The 16,792-nt window shown below is 40.0% G+C and overlaps 1 protein-coding gene across 1 annotated transcript in view; it reads left to right on the top strand.

Moving 5' to 3' along the window:
• The window catches only part of COL6A6 (collagen type VI alpha 6 chain), a 120,239-nt gene that overhangs the window by 57,287 nt on the left and 46,160 nt on the right, over nt 1–16,792 (top strand). Inside the window, exons 20-23 of the mRNA XM_068989240.1 lie at nt 619–654; nt 2,405–2,467; nt 4,057–4,119; nt 15,938–16,000. Of these exons, the coding sequence (XP_068845341.1) occupies nt 619–654; nt 2,405–2,467; nt 4,057–4,119; nt 15,938–16,000 (225 nt within the window). The remainder of the gene's footprint in view (nt 1–618; nt 655–2,404; nt 2,468–4,056; nt 4,120–15,937; nt 16,001–16,792) is intronic.

Here is a 16,792-nt window from a genome sequence, read left to right as displayed (position 1 = left end):
TATATGTGACAGGAGCAGGAAAAATCCATGTAGTCTAGCCTTTTTTTCTATCAAGTATTTTGTTAGCATACTAAATTGAGTAATCTTGAGTGCTGACGTTGATCTTTCATTTTTGACAGGTAAGCATATCTGACTTCTGGAAGGGGAAGAGGGATAAAATTAGTTCTGCTATCATTCACTTCTGAAGTCAATCTATAATAATATTGATGAATTATCCTAGTGTTTCCTCTGGCTTCCTGCCTTTTGGCCATTTCTACACTTAATTTCTGGCTTACTTGGTAGCACTCTGGAAAAGTGAAAAATACAGTTTGAGTCAGCCAATTTTCGTGCTTATGCTAAGTTGTAGTAGTAATTTAGTAGAGGATGCATTACTGACCCAATCTGTTCCAACAAGTATGTATAGATTTACATTGCCTATGGTTTTATTCATCTATTGCCCTAGGATAGAAATTCAGAGTTGGCAATATTTTGCTTTCATGGTGCAGTCAGCAATTTAAAGCAATATGTGGTGACTTTTTGTTTTAGTGTCAATGCCCCAAGGGGTCTGTTATTAATTTAAGTTAAACTTTAAAAATAATTTTTCAGGGTTAATGATATCTACTTTTTTCCCTGTTGTAGGCAGCTCATGGCCAAAGGGGACATACAGGCCCACAGGTACAGAGACCTTTTTTTATTTTTTTTATTTTTTTTTTTTATTTTCTAAACTTCCAATGATAAACAATGTGTGTCCAGTCAAGGAGCCTGAATAAAGCCTTTGGAAAGTCTAAATTTATTTCGCTTTTTGATAATATTGGTTGTGGAATCAAATTTGGGAAAACTTTTAGGCTATAACTTAAAGAACTCAAATCTTTAGAGACAACTAAATATGGGCACTTTGATTAAAAAAAAACTCTAAATATTAAATATAAGAAATAATACTTGGCCCAAATAGTATTAAATTTAACTTTGTTTGGATTTCAAATACAAACTCTAGTAATTCCAGTTGTTTTCAGAAAAATAACCTACAAGTTTATGCCTAGCTGTACTGTGAGTGATTATAAGACATTCCAGATAGACAAAGACCAAGAATTTACTATGTACAGATGCTACACACACACACCTTTCTTTCAAATTTTTGTTCAGCTAACTCTGAAACCGTATTCATAATTTGCATAAATGCCTTTTTAACCAAGAGAGTACAATAAAACCTTAATACAAATTGGATAATCTGAATGTTTTGTTCAAAAGTTGACCATGCCAGCTGTCATATCATGTCCCCTTTGTACATGTTGGTGCTATATTATACATGAACTTACAATGTTTATAAAAGAGCAGTGATTTAGAGTTTTACAAAATTGAAGAAGCACACATCCTCAGATTGAAAATATGATAAGGATAAATAATAAATCCATTCACAATCACATCATGGTAAAACTCCAGCACATTAAGGAAACATCGCAAGCATTACCAGAGAGAAAAAACATTTTTACCCATGAAAGGAATAACCAATTAGAATTGCAGCAGGCTTCTGCTCAACAATAATACTTGCCCAAAACAACAAAGTAGGGTTTTGCAAGTGCAGAAGAAAAATAACCTACAATTTTATACCCAGCTATACTATGAATGATTATAAAACATTTCCAGGTAGACAAAGACTAAGAATTTACTATCCACAGACACTACACACACACACACACATACACACATACTTTTCAAGGTTAGATTGAGACAAAATGGATAGCAAATCCAAAAAAAAACGAATAGCATAAAGTGAATGAGATGAGATTGGGGAAAGAAAGTGTTGAGAAATTTCCTCTTTATTATTTCTAGGAAAAGGCACCAGTGAGGGACGGTTAATCTCATTTAACTGTGTAACAACTGAGACATAAATGTAGGCTATCCAGTTGTCTAAATTAAATATTTTAATCTTATTTGAAATTCTTATCTGTGACACAGTTCAAAGGCAATGTGAAGGGAATGCTCAACTTTTGATCCCTAGCTATTTAAGTATTTGAATAGAAATATAATGTAGTATTTGAATATAAATATAATGTAAGATAGATGCATGGAGATCTTTTAAGAAAATGTGAAGTAAATTGTGAGTTTTTTTTAGTTCAACACCCAAGTTTGGTACAGTATATAACCAGAGTTACAGGCAAAGAAGGGAGTGTGTGTTTGTGTGTGCATATATGCACACACGCATGAGGTGTATGAGGAATGAAAGTAACTACACCAACATATTAAGCTGCAGTTATCTCCCCTTGATGAGATTATAGAAGATTTTTGTTTCCCTTCTTGTATTTACATTTATTTTTCAAGATCCTGCATTGCCATTATGATTGAAAAAGTATTTAGAAACTTGCACATAAAGAAGACAAAGTTTCTCAGAAAATAATGTTAACAGTTTGATTCTCCCTCCCCACAGGGGAAACCAGGCATCCCAGGTCCAGATGGACTTGCAGGGTCACTGGGGCTTAAGGGTCCTCAGGTATGTAACAAGACTAATCAGGCTACGAGAACAGAAGGAAGAATCTGAACCCTTATAGAATACAACCTCCTTGCAAAAGTACAGATGTTTCAAGTTTTCAGAGTAATGAAGTAAGGAAGCAATACAGTCTTGACTTGTATAGCGTTTGTACATATTGGTGATATATATGAACTTACAAAATTTACAAAGAGTTTTTCCCGGTCAGGAGGTGAAAAGGAAATGAACTCTGGGCAGCAGTCTCTGTACAATGGTCCAGGCTGACTAGTGAATCCTAGGGAGACCTTGAGCCAAAGAAAATGCTGGGCCTCAAAACTGGGAATTTTGCTCAATTTAGCTATGTATCTGGATGCCTGTAATGTAGAAAAGTTGGCTCTACCCTAGTAAAGAATAGAACTGAGGTCTTCAGTGGGGGTGATGTATAGTCATCTTTCTAGCTCACTTCTCTAGGGAGCTGCCTCAAGCACTTTTTCCTTTGCAAAGAACAAGCCATGGTTGGCTCTTAACACTGATTACATGAGGGGTAAGGAAACATGCCAGAAAGAGCAAAATGTAGCCTAAAGCAATCATGAGAAGGGAAGGAAAGTCCTCAGAAGTGCTGAACAAAGGTCAGGAATAAGAAAGTTAAAATATTTTTTTTCTCTCTAAACTTTTACTTTTGAAATCTTGAGAAGTAAATTTAATCTTTGGTAAATACAGGACAGCAATGATCCTGCAGCTTTTCAAGGTTGTAATCTATGTAGCTAAAAGAATTTAAAAAGGAACTTTTATATGTTGTCAGCTTACTGCATGGAAGTTGGGCAATATATCCTTAAACATCAGAGGAGAAAGTTAATCCACATTTCAGAGCAGTAAACAGTCTACCCCTTAGATCTCTTATTGCTTTCTAGCTTTTGTTTGTCTTACTAGGCAGCTGAGAAATGTTCACTTTTCTTACCTTCAAGTGAGAAATATTTGCCACTGGGATTGTAGGGAATCATTTCAATAGATTGGCTGGCTTTATTTCATGCTAAACAAGTAATACTACATCTCCTCATCCATTTTGTAGGCAGTTGCTTTTTTATGACATAATTTAAAATGAGATGCAAAAGCCAAACACGGTATGAAGATTTCTCTGCATAACATATGGAATCCAAAATTAATAGAAAACATAATACTCCAGATGTACAATTATCTAAATCTTGTCTTACAGTGTGCTAAGTCTTATTTATGACAAATCTTTAATGTGGTTATTAAATAGAAAATCCACTTAATTATTCCAGTTTCAGATTTACATAAGTAAAAATTACTTTTAAAGTAAGAGATACATGAATTTTAGTACAAAGATCCTTTAGAATAATTATAAGGCAATACTGGAAAATTGAGCTGTTCAGTGTTTCTTCACTTTGACTGAAAATGCCAAGCCATTTAGACACTAGGTTTGATCCTTATGCCTTGGAGAGGAGAACTTGACTGATCAAGACAGAACCAAAGGCATGAATGGAGTTTTCTTTGCAATTTCTGTCCACATTACTGACTTAGCTTTTCCATTTTTAATATTTAAGTTAATGTTCTCTTTTTGGGAGGAAATAATGTTAATTCTCTACATGTAGGGTCCAAGAGGAGAAGCTGGTATGAAAGGAGAAAAAGGGAATCTGGGAAGTAAAGGTCCCCAGGTATGTAATGAGAGACAGTGACTGCACCTGGCTCTGATCTTGGCTTGCATGTGGATGTCCTTGTGGTTGCCTCTCCTCAGATGGAGTTATCTACTGCCTGTGAACCAGCAGTATATGAGGTTTGACCTTGGCGCTCAATATGGTGGCCACATCATGTTCTGGTCACTGCCTTGCAGAGAGGGTGTCATTACGTCAGACACAGAGGCGAAAGATAACAGCTCAGCCATTACTGTGACCTTAAGAATTCCTTCTTTATGTAAATCAGGTCACATGACTCACTAATCCCAGTCCTCAGGGGCTTACCCTTGCACTCAGAATACAAGCTACTTCAGTGGTCCTCAGCTAACCACACATAAGAATCTCCTGGGAGGACTGTAAAACACCCTCTCCAGACCACTTAAATCCAAATTCTCCTCAGGTGGTTCTAACATATACACCCAGTATTGGAAGTGACTGTCCAACATCAACACTTCTTCACCTTCAAGACAGTGAACAAACATAAAGAACTTAAATTGCAGATTCTGCTTGAGCAGGTGTGAGATGGGGCTTGAGATGCTACATTTCCAACAAGCTCCTAGGTGATGCCAATGCTGCTGGTCCCTAGACCACACTTTGAGTAGTAAGTCTCCTACCTGCTATCATAGACTATATTTTCTTAGCTTAGCCATTTCTGAAATGGGCAAATTTAATCCATATGACCATTATATCTACTACTGTGGGCAAGAATCCCTTAGAAGAAGTGGAGTAGCCATCATAGTCAACAACGGAGTCTGAAATGCATTTCAGTTCAGTTCAGTTCAGTCACTCAGTCATGTCTGACTCTTTGCGACCCCATGAATTGCAGCACGCCAGGCCTCCCTGTCCATCACCAACTCCCGGAGTTCACTCAGACTCACGTCCATCGAGTCAGTGATGCCATCCAGCCATCTCATCCTCTGTCGTCCCCTTCTTCTCCTGCCCCCAATCCCTCCCAGTATCAAAGTCTTTTCCAATGAGTCAACTCTTCGCATGAGGTGGCCAAAGTACTGGAGTTTCAGCTTTAGCATCATTCCTTCCAAAGAAATCCCAGGGCTGATCTCCTTCAGAATGGAGTACTTGAATGCAATCTCAAAAATGACAGAATGATCTCTGTTCCTTTCCAAAGCAAAACATTCAACATCACAGTGATCCAAGTCTATTTCCCAACCACCAATACCCAAGAAGCTGAAGCTGAATGGTTCTGTGGAGATCTGCAAGACCTTCCAGAACTAACCCCCCAAAAGATGTTCTTTTCATCATAGAGGGCTGGAATGCAAAAGTAGGAAGTCAAGAGATACCTGGAGTAACAGGCAAGCTTGGCCTTGGAATACAGAATGAAGCAGAGCAAAGGCTAACAGAGTTTTGCCCAGAAAACGCACCGGTCATAGCAAACACTCTCTTCCAACAACACAAGAGACAACTCTACACATCAACATCACCAAATGCTAAGTACCAAAATCAGACGAATTATATTCTTTCCATCCAAAGATGGAGAAGCTCTATACAGTCAGCAAAAACAAGACCAGGAACTGACTGTGGCTCAGATCATGAATTCCATGTTGCAAATTCACACTTAAATTGAAGAAAGTAGGGAAAACCACTAAGCCATTCAGTATGACCTAAGTCAAACCCCTTAGGATTATACAGTGGAAGTGATGAGTAGATTCAAGGGATTAGATCGCATAGCCAGTGTGCCTGAAGAACTATGGAAGGAGGTTCATAGCACTGTTTAGGAGGCAGTGATCAAAACCATCCCCAAGAAGAAGAAATGCAAAAAGTCAAAATGGTTGTCTGAGGAGGGCTTACAAATAGCTGAGAAAAGAAGACAAGCAAAAGGCAAAGGCGAAAAGGAAAGATACATCTATTTGAATGCAGAGTTCCAAAGAATAGCAAGGAGAGATAAGAAAGCCTTCCTGTGATCAATGCAAAGAAATAGAGGAAAACAACAGAATGGGAAAGACTAGAGATGGCTTCAAGAAAATTAGAGATACCAAGGGAACATTTCATGCAAAGATGGGCTCGATAAAGGACAGAAACAGAATGAACCTAACAGAAGCAAAAGATATTAAGAAGAGGTGGCAAGAATACACAAGAAAACTATACAAAAAAGATCTTCATGACCCAGATAACCATGATGGTGTGATCACTCACCTAGAGCCAGACATCCTGCAATGTGAAGTCAAGTGGGCCTTAGAAAGCATCACTACAGACAAAGCTAGTGGAGGTGATGGGATTCCAGTTGAGCTATTTCAAATCCTGAAAGATGATGCTGTGAAAGTGCTGCACTCAATATGCCAGCAAATGTGGAAAACTCAGCAGTGGCCACAGGACTGGAAAAGGTCAGTTTTCATTCCAATCCCAAAGAAAGACATTGTCAAAGAATGTTCAAACTACCACACAATTGTGCTGATCTCACATACTAGCAAAGTAATCTTCAAAATTCTCCAAGTGAGACTTCAACAGTGTGTGAACTGAGAATTTCCAGATGTTCAAGCTGGATTTAGAAAAGGCAGCAGAACCAGAGGTCAAATTGCTAGCATCCATTGGATCATAGATAAAGCAAGAGAGTTCCAGAAAAACATCTACTTCTGCTTCATTGATTACATTAATGCCTTTGACTGTGTGTATCACAAAAACTGGAAAATTCTTCAAGAGATGGGAATACCTTACCTGCCTTCTGAGAAATCTGTAGGTCAAGAAGCAACAGTTAGAATCAGACATGGAAATATAGACTGGTTCCAAGTTGGAGAAGGAGTACATCAAGGCTGTATATTGTCACTCTGCTTATTTAACTTATATACAGAGTACATCATGTGAAATTCTGGGCTGGATGAAGCACAAGCTGGAATCAAGATTGCCAGAAGAAATATCAATAACCTCAGATATGCAGATGACACCACCCTTATGGCAGAAAGCGAAAAGGAAGTAAAGAGTGACTTGATGAACATGAAAGAGGAGAGTGAAAAAGTTGGCTTAAAATTCAGCATTCAGAAAATTGAGATCATGGCATCCGGTTCCATCACTTCATGGCAGATAAATGAGGAAACAATGGAAACAGTGACAGACTTTATTTTCTTGGGCTCCAAAATCACTGCAGATGGTGACTGCAGCCATGAAATTAAAAGACACTTGCTTCTTGGAAGAAAAGCTATGACCAACCTAGATAACATATTAAAAAGCAGAGACATTACTTTGCCAACAAAGGTCCATATAGTCAAAGCTATGGTTTTTCCAGTAGTCATGTATGGATGTGAGAGTTGGACTATGAAGAAGGCTGAGCACAGAATTGATGCTTTTGAACTGTGGTGTTGGAGAAGACTCTTGAGAGTCCCTTGGGCTGCAAGGAGATCCAACCAGTCCATCCTAAAGGAAATCAACCCTGAATATTCATTGGAAGCACTGAAGCTGAAGCTGAAACTCCAATACCTTGGCCACCTGATGGGAAGAACTGACTCATTGGAAGAGACCCTGATTCTGGGAAAGACTGAAGCCAGGAGGAGAAGGGGATGACAGAGGATGAGATGTTTGGCTGGCATCACCGACTTGATGGACATGAGTTTGAGCAAGCTTCAGGAGTTGGTGATGGACAGGGAAGCCTGGCGTGCTGCAGTCCATGGGGTTGCAAAAAGCTGGACATGACTGAGCGACTGAACTAAACTGGACTAGCTCTTTGTCTTTCCTTCTAAATTGTAAGCTCTGGGAGAGCTAGGACTTTGTCCCAGAGCCCAGGATAACAGTGCTGCCACACAACAGAATCAATGCATATTTGTATAATGAATCAATTATTAAATGAATGAATGATTCTCAGTGGGGACTTGTGCTCAGGGCTCACATGAGGATAAAGCAAATCCATTACTTCGTGTCCATTAGTTAAACCGGGCAGTGGTCCAACATTTAAGTGGATATGTTCATCTTCAAAAATTTTAAGAACGTGTGTCTAATGGCACAATATTTAAAAGCATATTAATTATTGTTCATAATGATATTTGTTCCTAATTTTGATGAATGTGCGCCTTTGAAAAGCATGAAAATCTTAAAATTTCATGTAGAACGAAACTAATGAAAAGTAACTGCTTTGCATTCACATCCTTGAGTCTAAAAAAGCTTGTTGGCACCACAAATTGGGATTTTAAAATAACAGTACGTGCCAAAGGAAATATATATATATGTGACAATTATATCATCTGTTTGTGTGAAATATTGAAATGTAGATTGGTTGAAATCCAGAGCTTGATAATTCCCTTGCTCTAGAATCCAGAATTTAATCCAAGTGGCTATTACTCAAATAAGGTATTTCATTTGCCGTGTAGCATACTTCTACTGGGTGCCCCTTAGCCTCGCCTTGGCAGGATTGGTCATATCATAAATCATCCAGCTTCTTGGCATTACCAGTTAGTCAAAAGGCACCACCTCCCTCTAGCTGAGCTCTTCTGTTTATCCGCCTGGAAAGTATGGTTCCTTTCTTTCTTTGCTTTTCTTAAGACACCCTTGTCAACACGGTGAAAATACCATTTCAAAATGTATAGAATTTTCTATGCTTAGGATGTGATGAACTGGATCTCAAAATTATTGCTTTCAGAGGAAAACCATGGGAGACAAACAATCCAATAACAAGAGAAAGTTATTCTTTATTGGCTCCATAAATCCGCCGACACAGGCTTCACAATGTTTCATAGCACCAGGACCAGCGTCTCAAATGGAAGTAGATGAGTGTTTCCTAACTGCAGTCTTTTGAAGTTTTTCTTAGGATGTACAGTTAGAAAAAGGGATGTGATTTTTGTTGATGGTGTCCTGCAGACTTAATTTATGCACTGTTGAAGCATTCTGCATAAATCAAACATGCTAATGCAGTCAGGAATATGTGATAAAAGAAATACAGTCCATAGCATAATGAAAAAGAAGAAAGAACTTTGAAAGGAAGCCCTTTGCTAATGTAACCAATGCCTAGAAAAGAAATGGAAAATAGATGCAAAATACTAATTCCAGTTAGAACTGGCACTATTCCTTGAATACTTAGACTTATTAGTGAGATAATCACTAACATCATATGAAATATCAAGGAAGGTTGAGATTATCCAGTGCAAATTTGGAATACAAAGTATAATTTCTACTGTAGCTTTTACAAAGCCTAGCATAGTAGTCGAGGGCACAGAGTCTGGAGCCAAGCTGCCTGGGTTAGATTGCCAGATTCGTACCTTCTTAGCTGTGTGGCCTTGGGTAATTTATTTAACCTCTCTGTGCCTCAACTTTCCCAGATGCAAAATGAGAATAGTAATAATATCTATTATAATTATATACTGATAATAGTTATAATACCACATTGGATTATTGTGAAAGTTAAATGGTTTAATATGTATAGGAATTTAGAATGATGCCTGCATTACAAAAAGCATCATATAAACGTTTATTACTACCATATTGTATCAACATTACCTAACAGGTACATTCTATACCCAAGGCACGCTAATGCCCATCCAAGGAAGGCCATGATAGTAGTATCTCTATGCCAATACATAATCTGTCTCGCAATGGTTGAATTTCATCAGTCTGTGTAATCTAGGTCAGATCATCGACCATTTCGTTCACTCACTTGATGAACAAGCACTGATGCACACTTCCTGTGGGTCAGGCCCGATAGTGAAATAAAGGCTGAGAAAGACACAGACCCTAGCCCCAGATGCTCCCAAGCTCATAGAGGAAACTCGTGCAAACACATCGGTGAGAGGTGACATGCTGAACGTTAAAACAGAATTATACCCAGGGGATAGAGCGGTGGGAGAGAGGGTGGAGTTTAAGGAGGAGGACAGTGGCTTAGCTTTTACAGGATAAGGAGGTGGTTCCCAGGTGACCAAGGGAGAGACAGGCATGGGAAAGGAACCGTGTTGTACAAAGAGAGATCAAGGTGAATCTGGGAAGCCATAAATGGTTCGATGTGGATGGCGTGTGGGGTATACCAAGAAAGATCAGAATACCAAGAGTGTAGGGTATACCAAGAAAGATCAGCAGTTGAGTGCAGGGGCCATCTCTGAGACTAGAACTGTCCAGGTCAGCATCTTCTTAGGTGTCTCAGCGTGTGTTCTTGCATTAACCCTCCCCTTGCTGCTCTCTTGATTTTCATTTTCTCAGACTTAGCTCATATCTGGCTCTTCCAGAAGCTGAGAATTTTATCTCCTTGAGGTATTCCATCCCGGCCTGATATCCGCTGGTTGTGAGTATAGAAAGAGTTTTACCCCCATAATAATAGTGAGACGGATTTCTTTTCAGTGTGGAAAGGACCCACGTCTTCTGCCCCTGCCCTATCATAGCCTATCCAAAGCCAACATGTTCTTGGCAGCGTCCCAGCCATTTATCCCAAACTCCTAGTGCAACCCTTTCTGACAAGATGCTACCTGAGACATTAAGAAAAGAAAAAACAACATTTAAGCTCTAAGCATCTCCTTTCTATCCTCACTTAAGCAGTTGTGATTGCCAAGGACTCTGTGTCAGAGTTGGAGGTTAGATCTCTCTAACCTGTTAGATCGCCCAAGTTGGAGGTTAGATCTGCCCCAGCCTCCTGCATCAAGTTTGGAGATTCACGTTTTTAAAACTCCAATCTCAGATGGTACATGTACGGTCAGAGTTGTGAAATCCTATCTGAAACATGGGCCTCAGAGTGGCTGGGAGTTCAGTCTCTAGAGACAGAATTGAGTTCAGTTCCCATCTCATCCTCTTATTAACTGAGTGATTTGGGGTTAAATGCTTTGAGAATCTGTTTTTAACTGGCAAAATGGTGTTAGAAACATGTGTCTCATTGTACTGTTGTAAGGATTGAATACGTCTATATATAAATATCCTGAAGGGAATGGCTACCCACTCCAGTATTCTTGCCTAGAGAATTCCATGGACAGAAGAGCCTGGTAGGGTACAGTCCATGGAGCCACAAAGAATATATACATCTCAGTACGATGCCTTGCCCAAAATAAATGCTCAATAAAAGTCCAACATTACAGCAAAGCTGATGGAGATCTGACCTCTAACCAATGTCCTTTCCTTTTCAGTTCAGTTCAGTTCGCTCAGTCATGTCCAACTCTTTGCGACCCCGTGGACTTCAACGCGCCAAACTTCCCTGTCCATCACCAACTCTCAGAGCTTGCTCCAACTCATGTCCAGTAGGCCTGATGCTCTGGGCACCTCTTTATTCTCCACAGCTGCTCTTCATCTCAGATCAAGTCAGTTTTTTGACTCGATATCTTGGGAGTCACAGGGAATTTTCCTTCTTTCCTTTAGAAACATGTCCCTTTTACAATCAGCAGTATTTGAGTGGGTGATATATCTGGGTAACAATCCACTGAAGCTTGAGCGCCACTCAAGCAGTCACAGACCCCAGTGTGTGTGATCCGGCCCAGGAAATAGAATCAGGTTTTCTGATGTTCTGATTACAAATCTGTCCATTTCCACCCATCCATCCATCCATCCAAGAAATCTTTTACTTTGGATGACTGTCAAACAGGATAATCTCCCATTCTGCTTGTGTGTGCTTGTAGGGACTATACATGAGTAGCTCTGAGAAGTCAGCTTTGTCTCAAAGAGCTCTTTATGTCTAGGGGAAGCACAAAAAAAATGAGCTCTTAAATAAGACTTCCAATATATCCCTATTGTCAAGGAAAAATAAAAATTCTACTTTAGAAGTATGTTTCATGTACATGTGAAATACATACAAATTTCACATGGAACACCAACAAGTTAAACACACTATTTCATCCCCCTTGGGGACCATTCTTGGATAAGTGGATGGATAGATAGAGGCATGGATGGGTGGACCGATTGGTTTTACGTACAATACGAAGTTCCAGAAATACAAAGTCAATAAGACACGTCCCTTCCTTCAAGGAGTGTCCAGGCTGGCATCTAGTGGATGAGTGAAATAAATGACCAACTACATACAGAGTAGGGGAATCTGTGGGACAATTATGCGGTCCAATCCATCCAGGGGATTCAGATCTTCCTGAAAAAGTGATGCTGAAATTAAGATTTTTCAGGAAAGGGAGATTGTACTTCTCCCTAGAAAGAAAATGGAACAGCTAAAGTAGCAACTTGCCCAAGTGTGGAGCCGTGAGACAACAGGAAGAGGTTGAGAACTTCACGTGGTTTGAGGAGCATGACCCTAGAGTGACTGATGAACGCACGGGTGTGCAATAGCCACATTTGGAGGAATTTCACGTGTCAATAAAGACCTTCAGCGTTACTGTGAAACCTGCTTAGAATTCAGAATTTCAGACAAAGCGAGAGCGTCGTCAGCCTGACATTTTAAGTCAAAAGGGAGAAAGAGAGGAGAATGGATTAGAGCAAGGCCAGGCTACATTTAGGGAAGCTGGGAATTGGGGCGAGCATTCAAGAAGAACCTGAAAGTAGGTGATGGCCTTAGGAACAGAAGCGAGATGGGCAGAGAGAGGAAATGGAATCTGTAGCACTTGTGGCTGAATGGCTTTGAAAGATGGTCTGCAGGGAGGCGTCTAGGATGGTTCTTAGGTTTCTGACCTGGGTTTCAAGGGAAGTCAGGGTGGCACCGTCCCTTATGAAAAGGACTGAGCATGACTGGTGGTGAATATAACTATCTCTGGTGATCAATTTTTATGAAATACCCAATTGTTTTAGTTGCTGAGTTGTTCCCAACTCTTTGCAACCCCACGGACTGCAGCCCACCAGGGAACACCCATCCATGGGATTTTCCAGGCAAGAATACTGGATTGCCATTTCCTTCTTCAGAAATACCCAATAGGCATCTTACTAGATGAACCTGCTGGCCAGTTGAGTGGTTTGGACCAGAATCGTATATTTAGGATCATTTTGTGGAAGTGGTATGTGAATCTATGGGGCTGTCACTCAGAAATAGCAGATGAAGTAAAAATAAATAAGGTCAGAGGAGCCCTGGGTACATGGAGATTTATGAGGCCAATAGAAAGGGAGTCTTCAGTGGTTACTGAGAAGGAACCAGAGAGGAGACAGGAAAACCATGGGAACTGCGTGTTACAAAAGTTAATGGAAAAGCTTCGAAGAACACAGTATTAAATTCGAGTAAGATAACATTATAAAGTCAGCTGGATTGAACACACAGGTCATGGGAACTCCATGCAGCGATGGAAGTAAAAGTTAGAAGGGAAAGGAATAAGAGCCACGGAGGGTGAGGAAACTGAGACTCTCCCTGTTTGGGGGGTTGTAGGAAAATTATTATTGTCTTCCCTGGAAATGAATTCGTTGTTCAGCAGTCTTTCCTATTAGGAAATTTTTTATGTCCATCTTATCAAATCTTTAATTTTTTTAAAAGATGAAAAGTTAATGTTAGTTTTTTCACCTTGAACAAAATTAACTTAGTATTATGCTTATTATACAGAGTTGGTTTGTTTATTTTTAAATTATAATAGCCATGGCCAAAAAAAATGGGATAATGACTTCAATTCACTGGTGTTTGGATTATTTACAAGTACCTGTAAACAGTTTAACCAAAAGAGATTTCTGTTGCCATATGTTTGGAAATCCCCAAGGAAAAGTTCAATCCCAAGTGTCAGTAACATAGGAAGGCAATTGGGCTGCTCTGAGTTGGGATCTTTGAATGTTTTGCTCTAAAGCTGTTCTGACAAAGTGGGCTTTTCTCCACACCCTCTCCAGCCTTTATTGTTTGAGGACTTTTTGATGGCAGTCATTCTGACCGGCATGAGGTGATACCCCATTATGGTTTTGATTTGCATTTCTCTAATAATGAGTGATGTTGAACATCTTTTCATGTGTGTGTTAGCCATCTGTATGTCTTCTTTGGAGAATGTCTGTTCAGTTCTTTGGCCCACTCTGATGGGGTTGTTCGTTTTTCTGGTATTGAGCTGCATGAGCTGCTTGTATATTTTGGAGATTAGTCCTTTGTCGGGTTGCTGCATTTGCTGTCATTTTCTCTCATTCTGAAGGCTGCCTTTTCACCTTAACAACTAGCTGTTGTTCACCTGGTTTCCTTCATTGAGTAAAAGTTTCTAAGTTTAACTAGATCCCATTTGTTTATTTTTATTTTTATTTTTTTCCGTTACACTGGGAGGTGGATCATAAAGGATCTTGCTGTAATTTATGTCAGAGAGTGTTGCGCCTATGTTTTCCTCTAAGAGTTTTATAGTTTCTGGTCTTACATTTAGATATTTAATCCATTTTGAGTTTATTTTTGTGTAAGATGTTAGAAAGTGTTCTAGCTTCATCCTTTTACACATGGTTGACCAGTTTTCCCAGCACCATTTGTTAAAGAGATTTTCTTTTTCTCCATTATATATTTCTCTTATACTGTTGGTGGGAATGCAAACTAGTAAAGCCACTATGGAGAACAGTGTGGAGCTTCCTTAAAAAACTGGAAAGAGAACTGCCATATGACCCAGCAATTCCTCTGCTGGGCATACACACCGAGGAAACCAGAACTGAAAGAGACACGTGTACCCCAATCCTCATTGTTTACGATAGCTAGGACATGGAAGCAACCTAGATGTCCATCAGCAGACGAATGGGTAAGCAAGTTGTGGTACATATACACAATGGAGTATCACTCACCTATAAAAAAGAACACATTTGAGTCAGTTTTAATGAGGTGAATGAAACTGGAGCCTATTATACAGAGTGAGGTAATTCAGAAAGAGAAAACCCAATACAGTATATTAATGCCTATATATGGAATTTAGAGTGACAGTAATGATGATCCTGTATGCAAGGCAGCAAAAGAGACACAGATGCAAAGAAGAGGCTTTTGGACTCAGTGGGAGAAGGCGAGGGTGGGATGCTTTGAGAGAATAGCACTGGAGCATGTATATTACCATACGTGAAACAGATGAGCAGGGCAAATTCAATGCATGGAGCAGGGCACCCAAAGCCGGTGCACTGGGACAACCCTGAGGGATGGGGTGGGGAGGAAGGGGGAAGGGGGGTTCAGGACGGGGCACACGTGCACCCACGGGTGATTCATGCCGATGCATGGCAAAACCCACCGCAATATTGTAATTATCCTCCAAGTAAAATAAATTAATTTTAAAAAAGGAAAGTATGCATGCTTTCTAGAATACTGGAGAGACTTCTATCACATCAAATAGATTCTCCGTATTGACACATAATATGCTTATTTGTTTGTTTTGCTATTATGTTTGTCAATAAAATCTTAAAACTTTATTTATGTAGATCTTCTATCTTTCTTGTTAAATTTATCCTGAGTATTTTGCAGTTTTTTTTTCTCTTATTAGTAAATGGAAATTTATTTAGGCTTACTCTTCTGATTTATCTAAGAGAAAAAAATGTCAGAATGTTTATCTTGTACCACCTGAACATGTCTTATGAGTGTTAATTATTTTTAGTAAAGTTTCTTGAGTTTGCTATCGTGCTAATCATACTCTTTGCAAACAAAGATAAGTTTACCTTAACAACAACAACACACTTTTTCAAAACGAGGGACGAGGAAGAATACAGTTCTAGGCAAATGTCATCTGAAATGCCTTCTTAAAATGTTAGACATTTTGACAACATCTGGTCTAACAGCAAAACACTGAAAACCCAAAACCTCTCTGGAAGAGAAGACTCCCGGGAATCACAGTCATTTAGGCAACATCTGGTCTGAATCACTTTATTAATTTTCTTTTATTTACTAGTCTTCATTTGACAGTTGTGGTACTTTTTTCCAGAGCGGGAGTCAATAAAGCCGTAACTCTTTCTCCGTCTGTGGTTCATTTTCCTCTTAGAAGAGATACCGAGAGTTTCAGGGAAAGTTGCTTGATGTTCTGCTTTATTTGCAATCCTTCTTTCATTTCAGGGGCTTCCAGGACCAGCAGGAGAGGCGGGGAGTCAAGGCCGTTTGGGAAGCCAAGGAAATAAAGTAGGTCACATTCTTTATACCCATGAAAGCTGAGGTTTTCTTCTCAAGGGAAATGTGTCTGGTTATATTAGCCAAAGCCCTTTCAACACAGAAGAGACCATATCTCATTGCCCCTATAACCCTGGCTTGATTCTTAGAGAGCCAGCAACATCTAAGGACGTGGCTGTGGACCCGGATGAGGTCAGGGAATCCAGCTCAGCTGCAGCTCATGAGGGGCTCCACCCAATCTGAGAATCTCGGGGAAGGGGGACTCTTCTGGGACAGCCCTTCCTCCTTTCTCCACCCCCACCCCGTCCTTCTCGTCTTTCCTTTCTATCCTCCATTCATACGAACGTTTGCTGAGTACCTTTGAAGACAAAATCACTATGCTGGCCCTCAGCTGGCCTGACGTCAGCTCCGCAAGGGCAGAGGTCTTTGTTTTGCTCACTGATGCATCCCTAGAGCTCTGAATAGTACCTGGCATGTCATAAGTGCTTCGAAAATATGTTTAATGAAAGAATTTCTGGGTTGTGAGGTGATACGTATGACATAGAATCAACTCCACAAAACTGAGAGAATGTTCAAGACAAGAATCTATGATGGGGCTTCTCTGGTGGTTCAGAGGTAAAGAATCCACCTGCCAATGCGGGAAACACGGGTTCCACCCCTGACCCAGGGAGAGCCTACACACCACAGAGCAACCAAGCCCGAGCACCGTGACTACTGAGCCTGCGCTCTAGAGCCCAGGAGCCGCAGTGCTGAGCCCCCGAGCCCTGAGCCCGTGCTTCACAGGAAGAGGAGCCGCTGCAGTGA

This window comes from Capricornis sumatraensis, chromosome 1 (genome assembly GCF_032405125.1).
Source record: "Capricornis sumatraensis isolate serow.1 chromosome 1, serow.2, whole genome shotgun sequence".
Taxonomy (NCBI): Eukaryota; Metazoa; Chordata; class Mammalia; order Artiodactyla; family Bovidae; genus Capricornis; species Capricornis sumatraensis.
The sequence above is the reverse complement of the archived record's forward strand: the minus strand, read 5'-3'. Positions and strand labels throughout refer to the sequence as shown.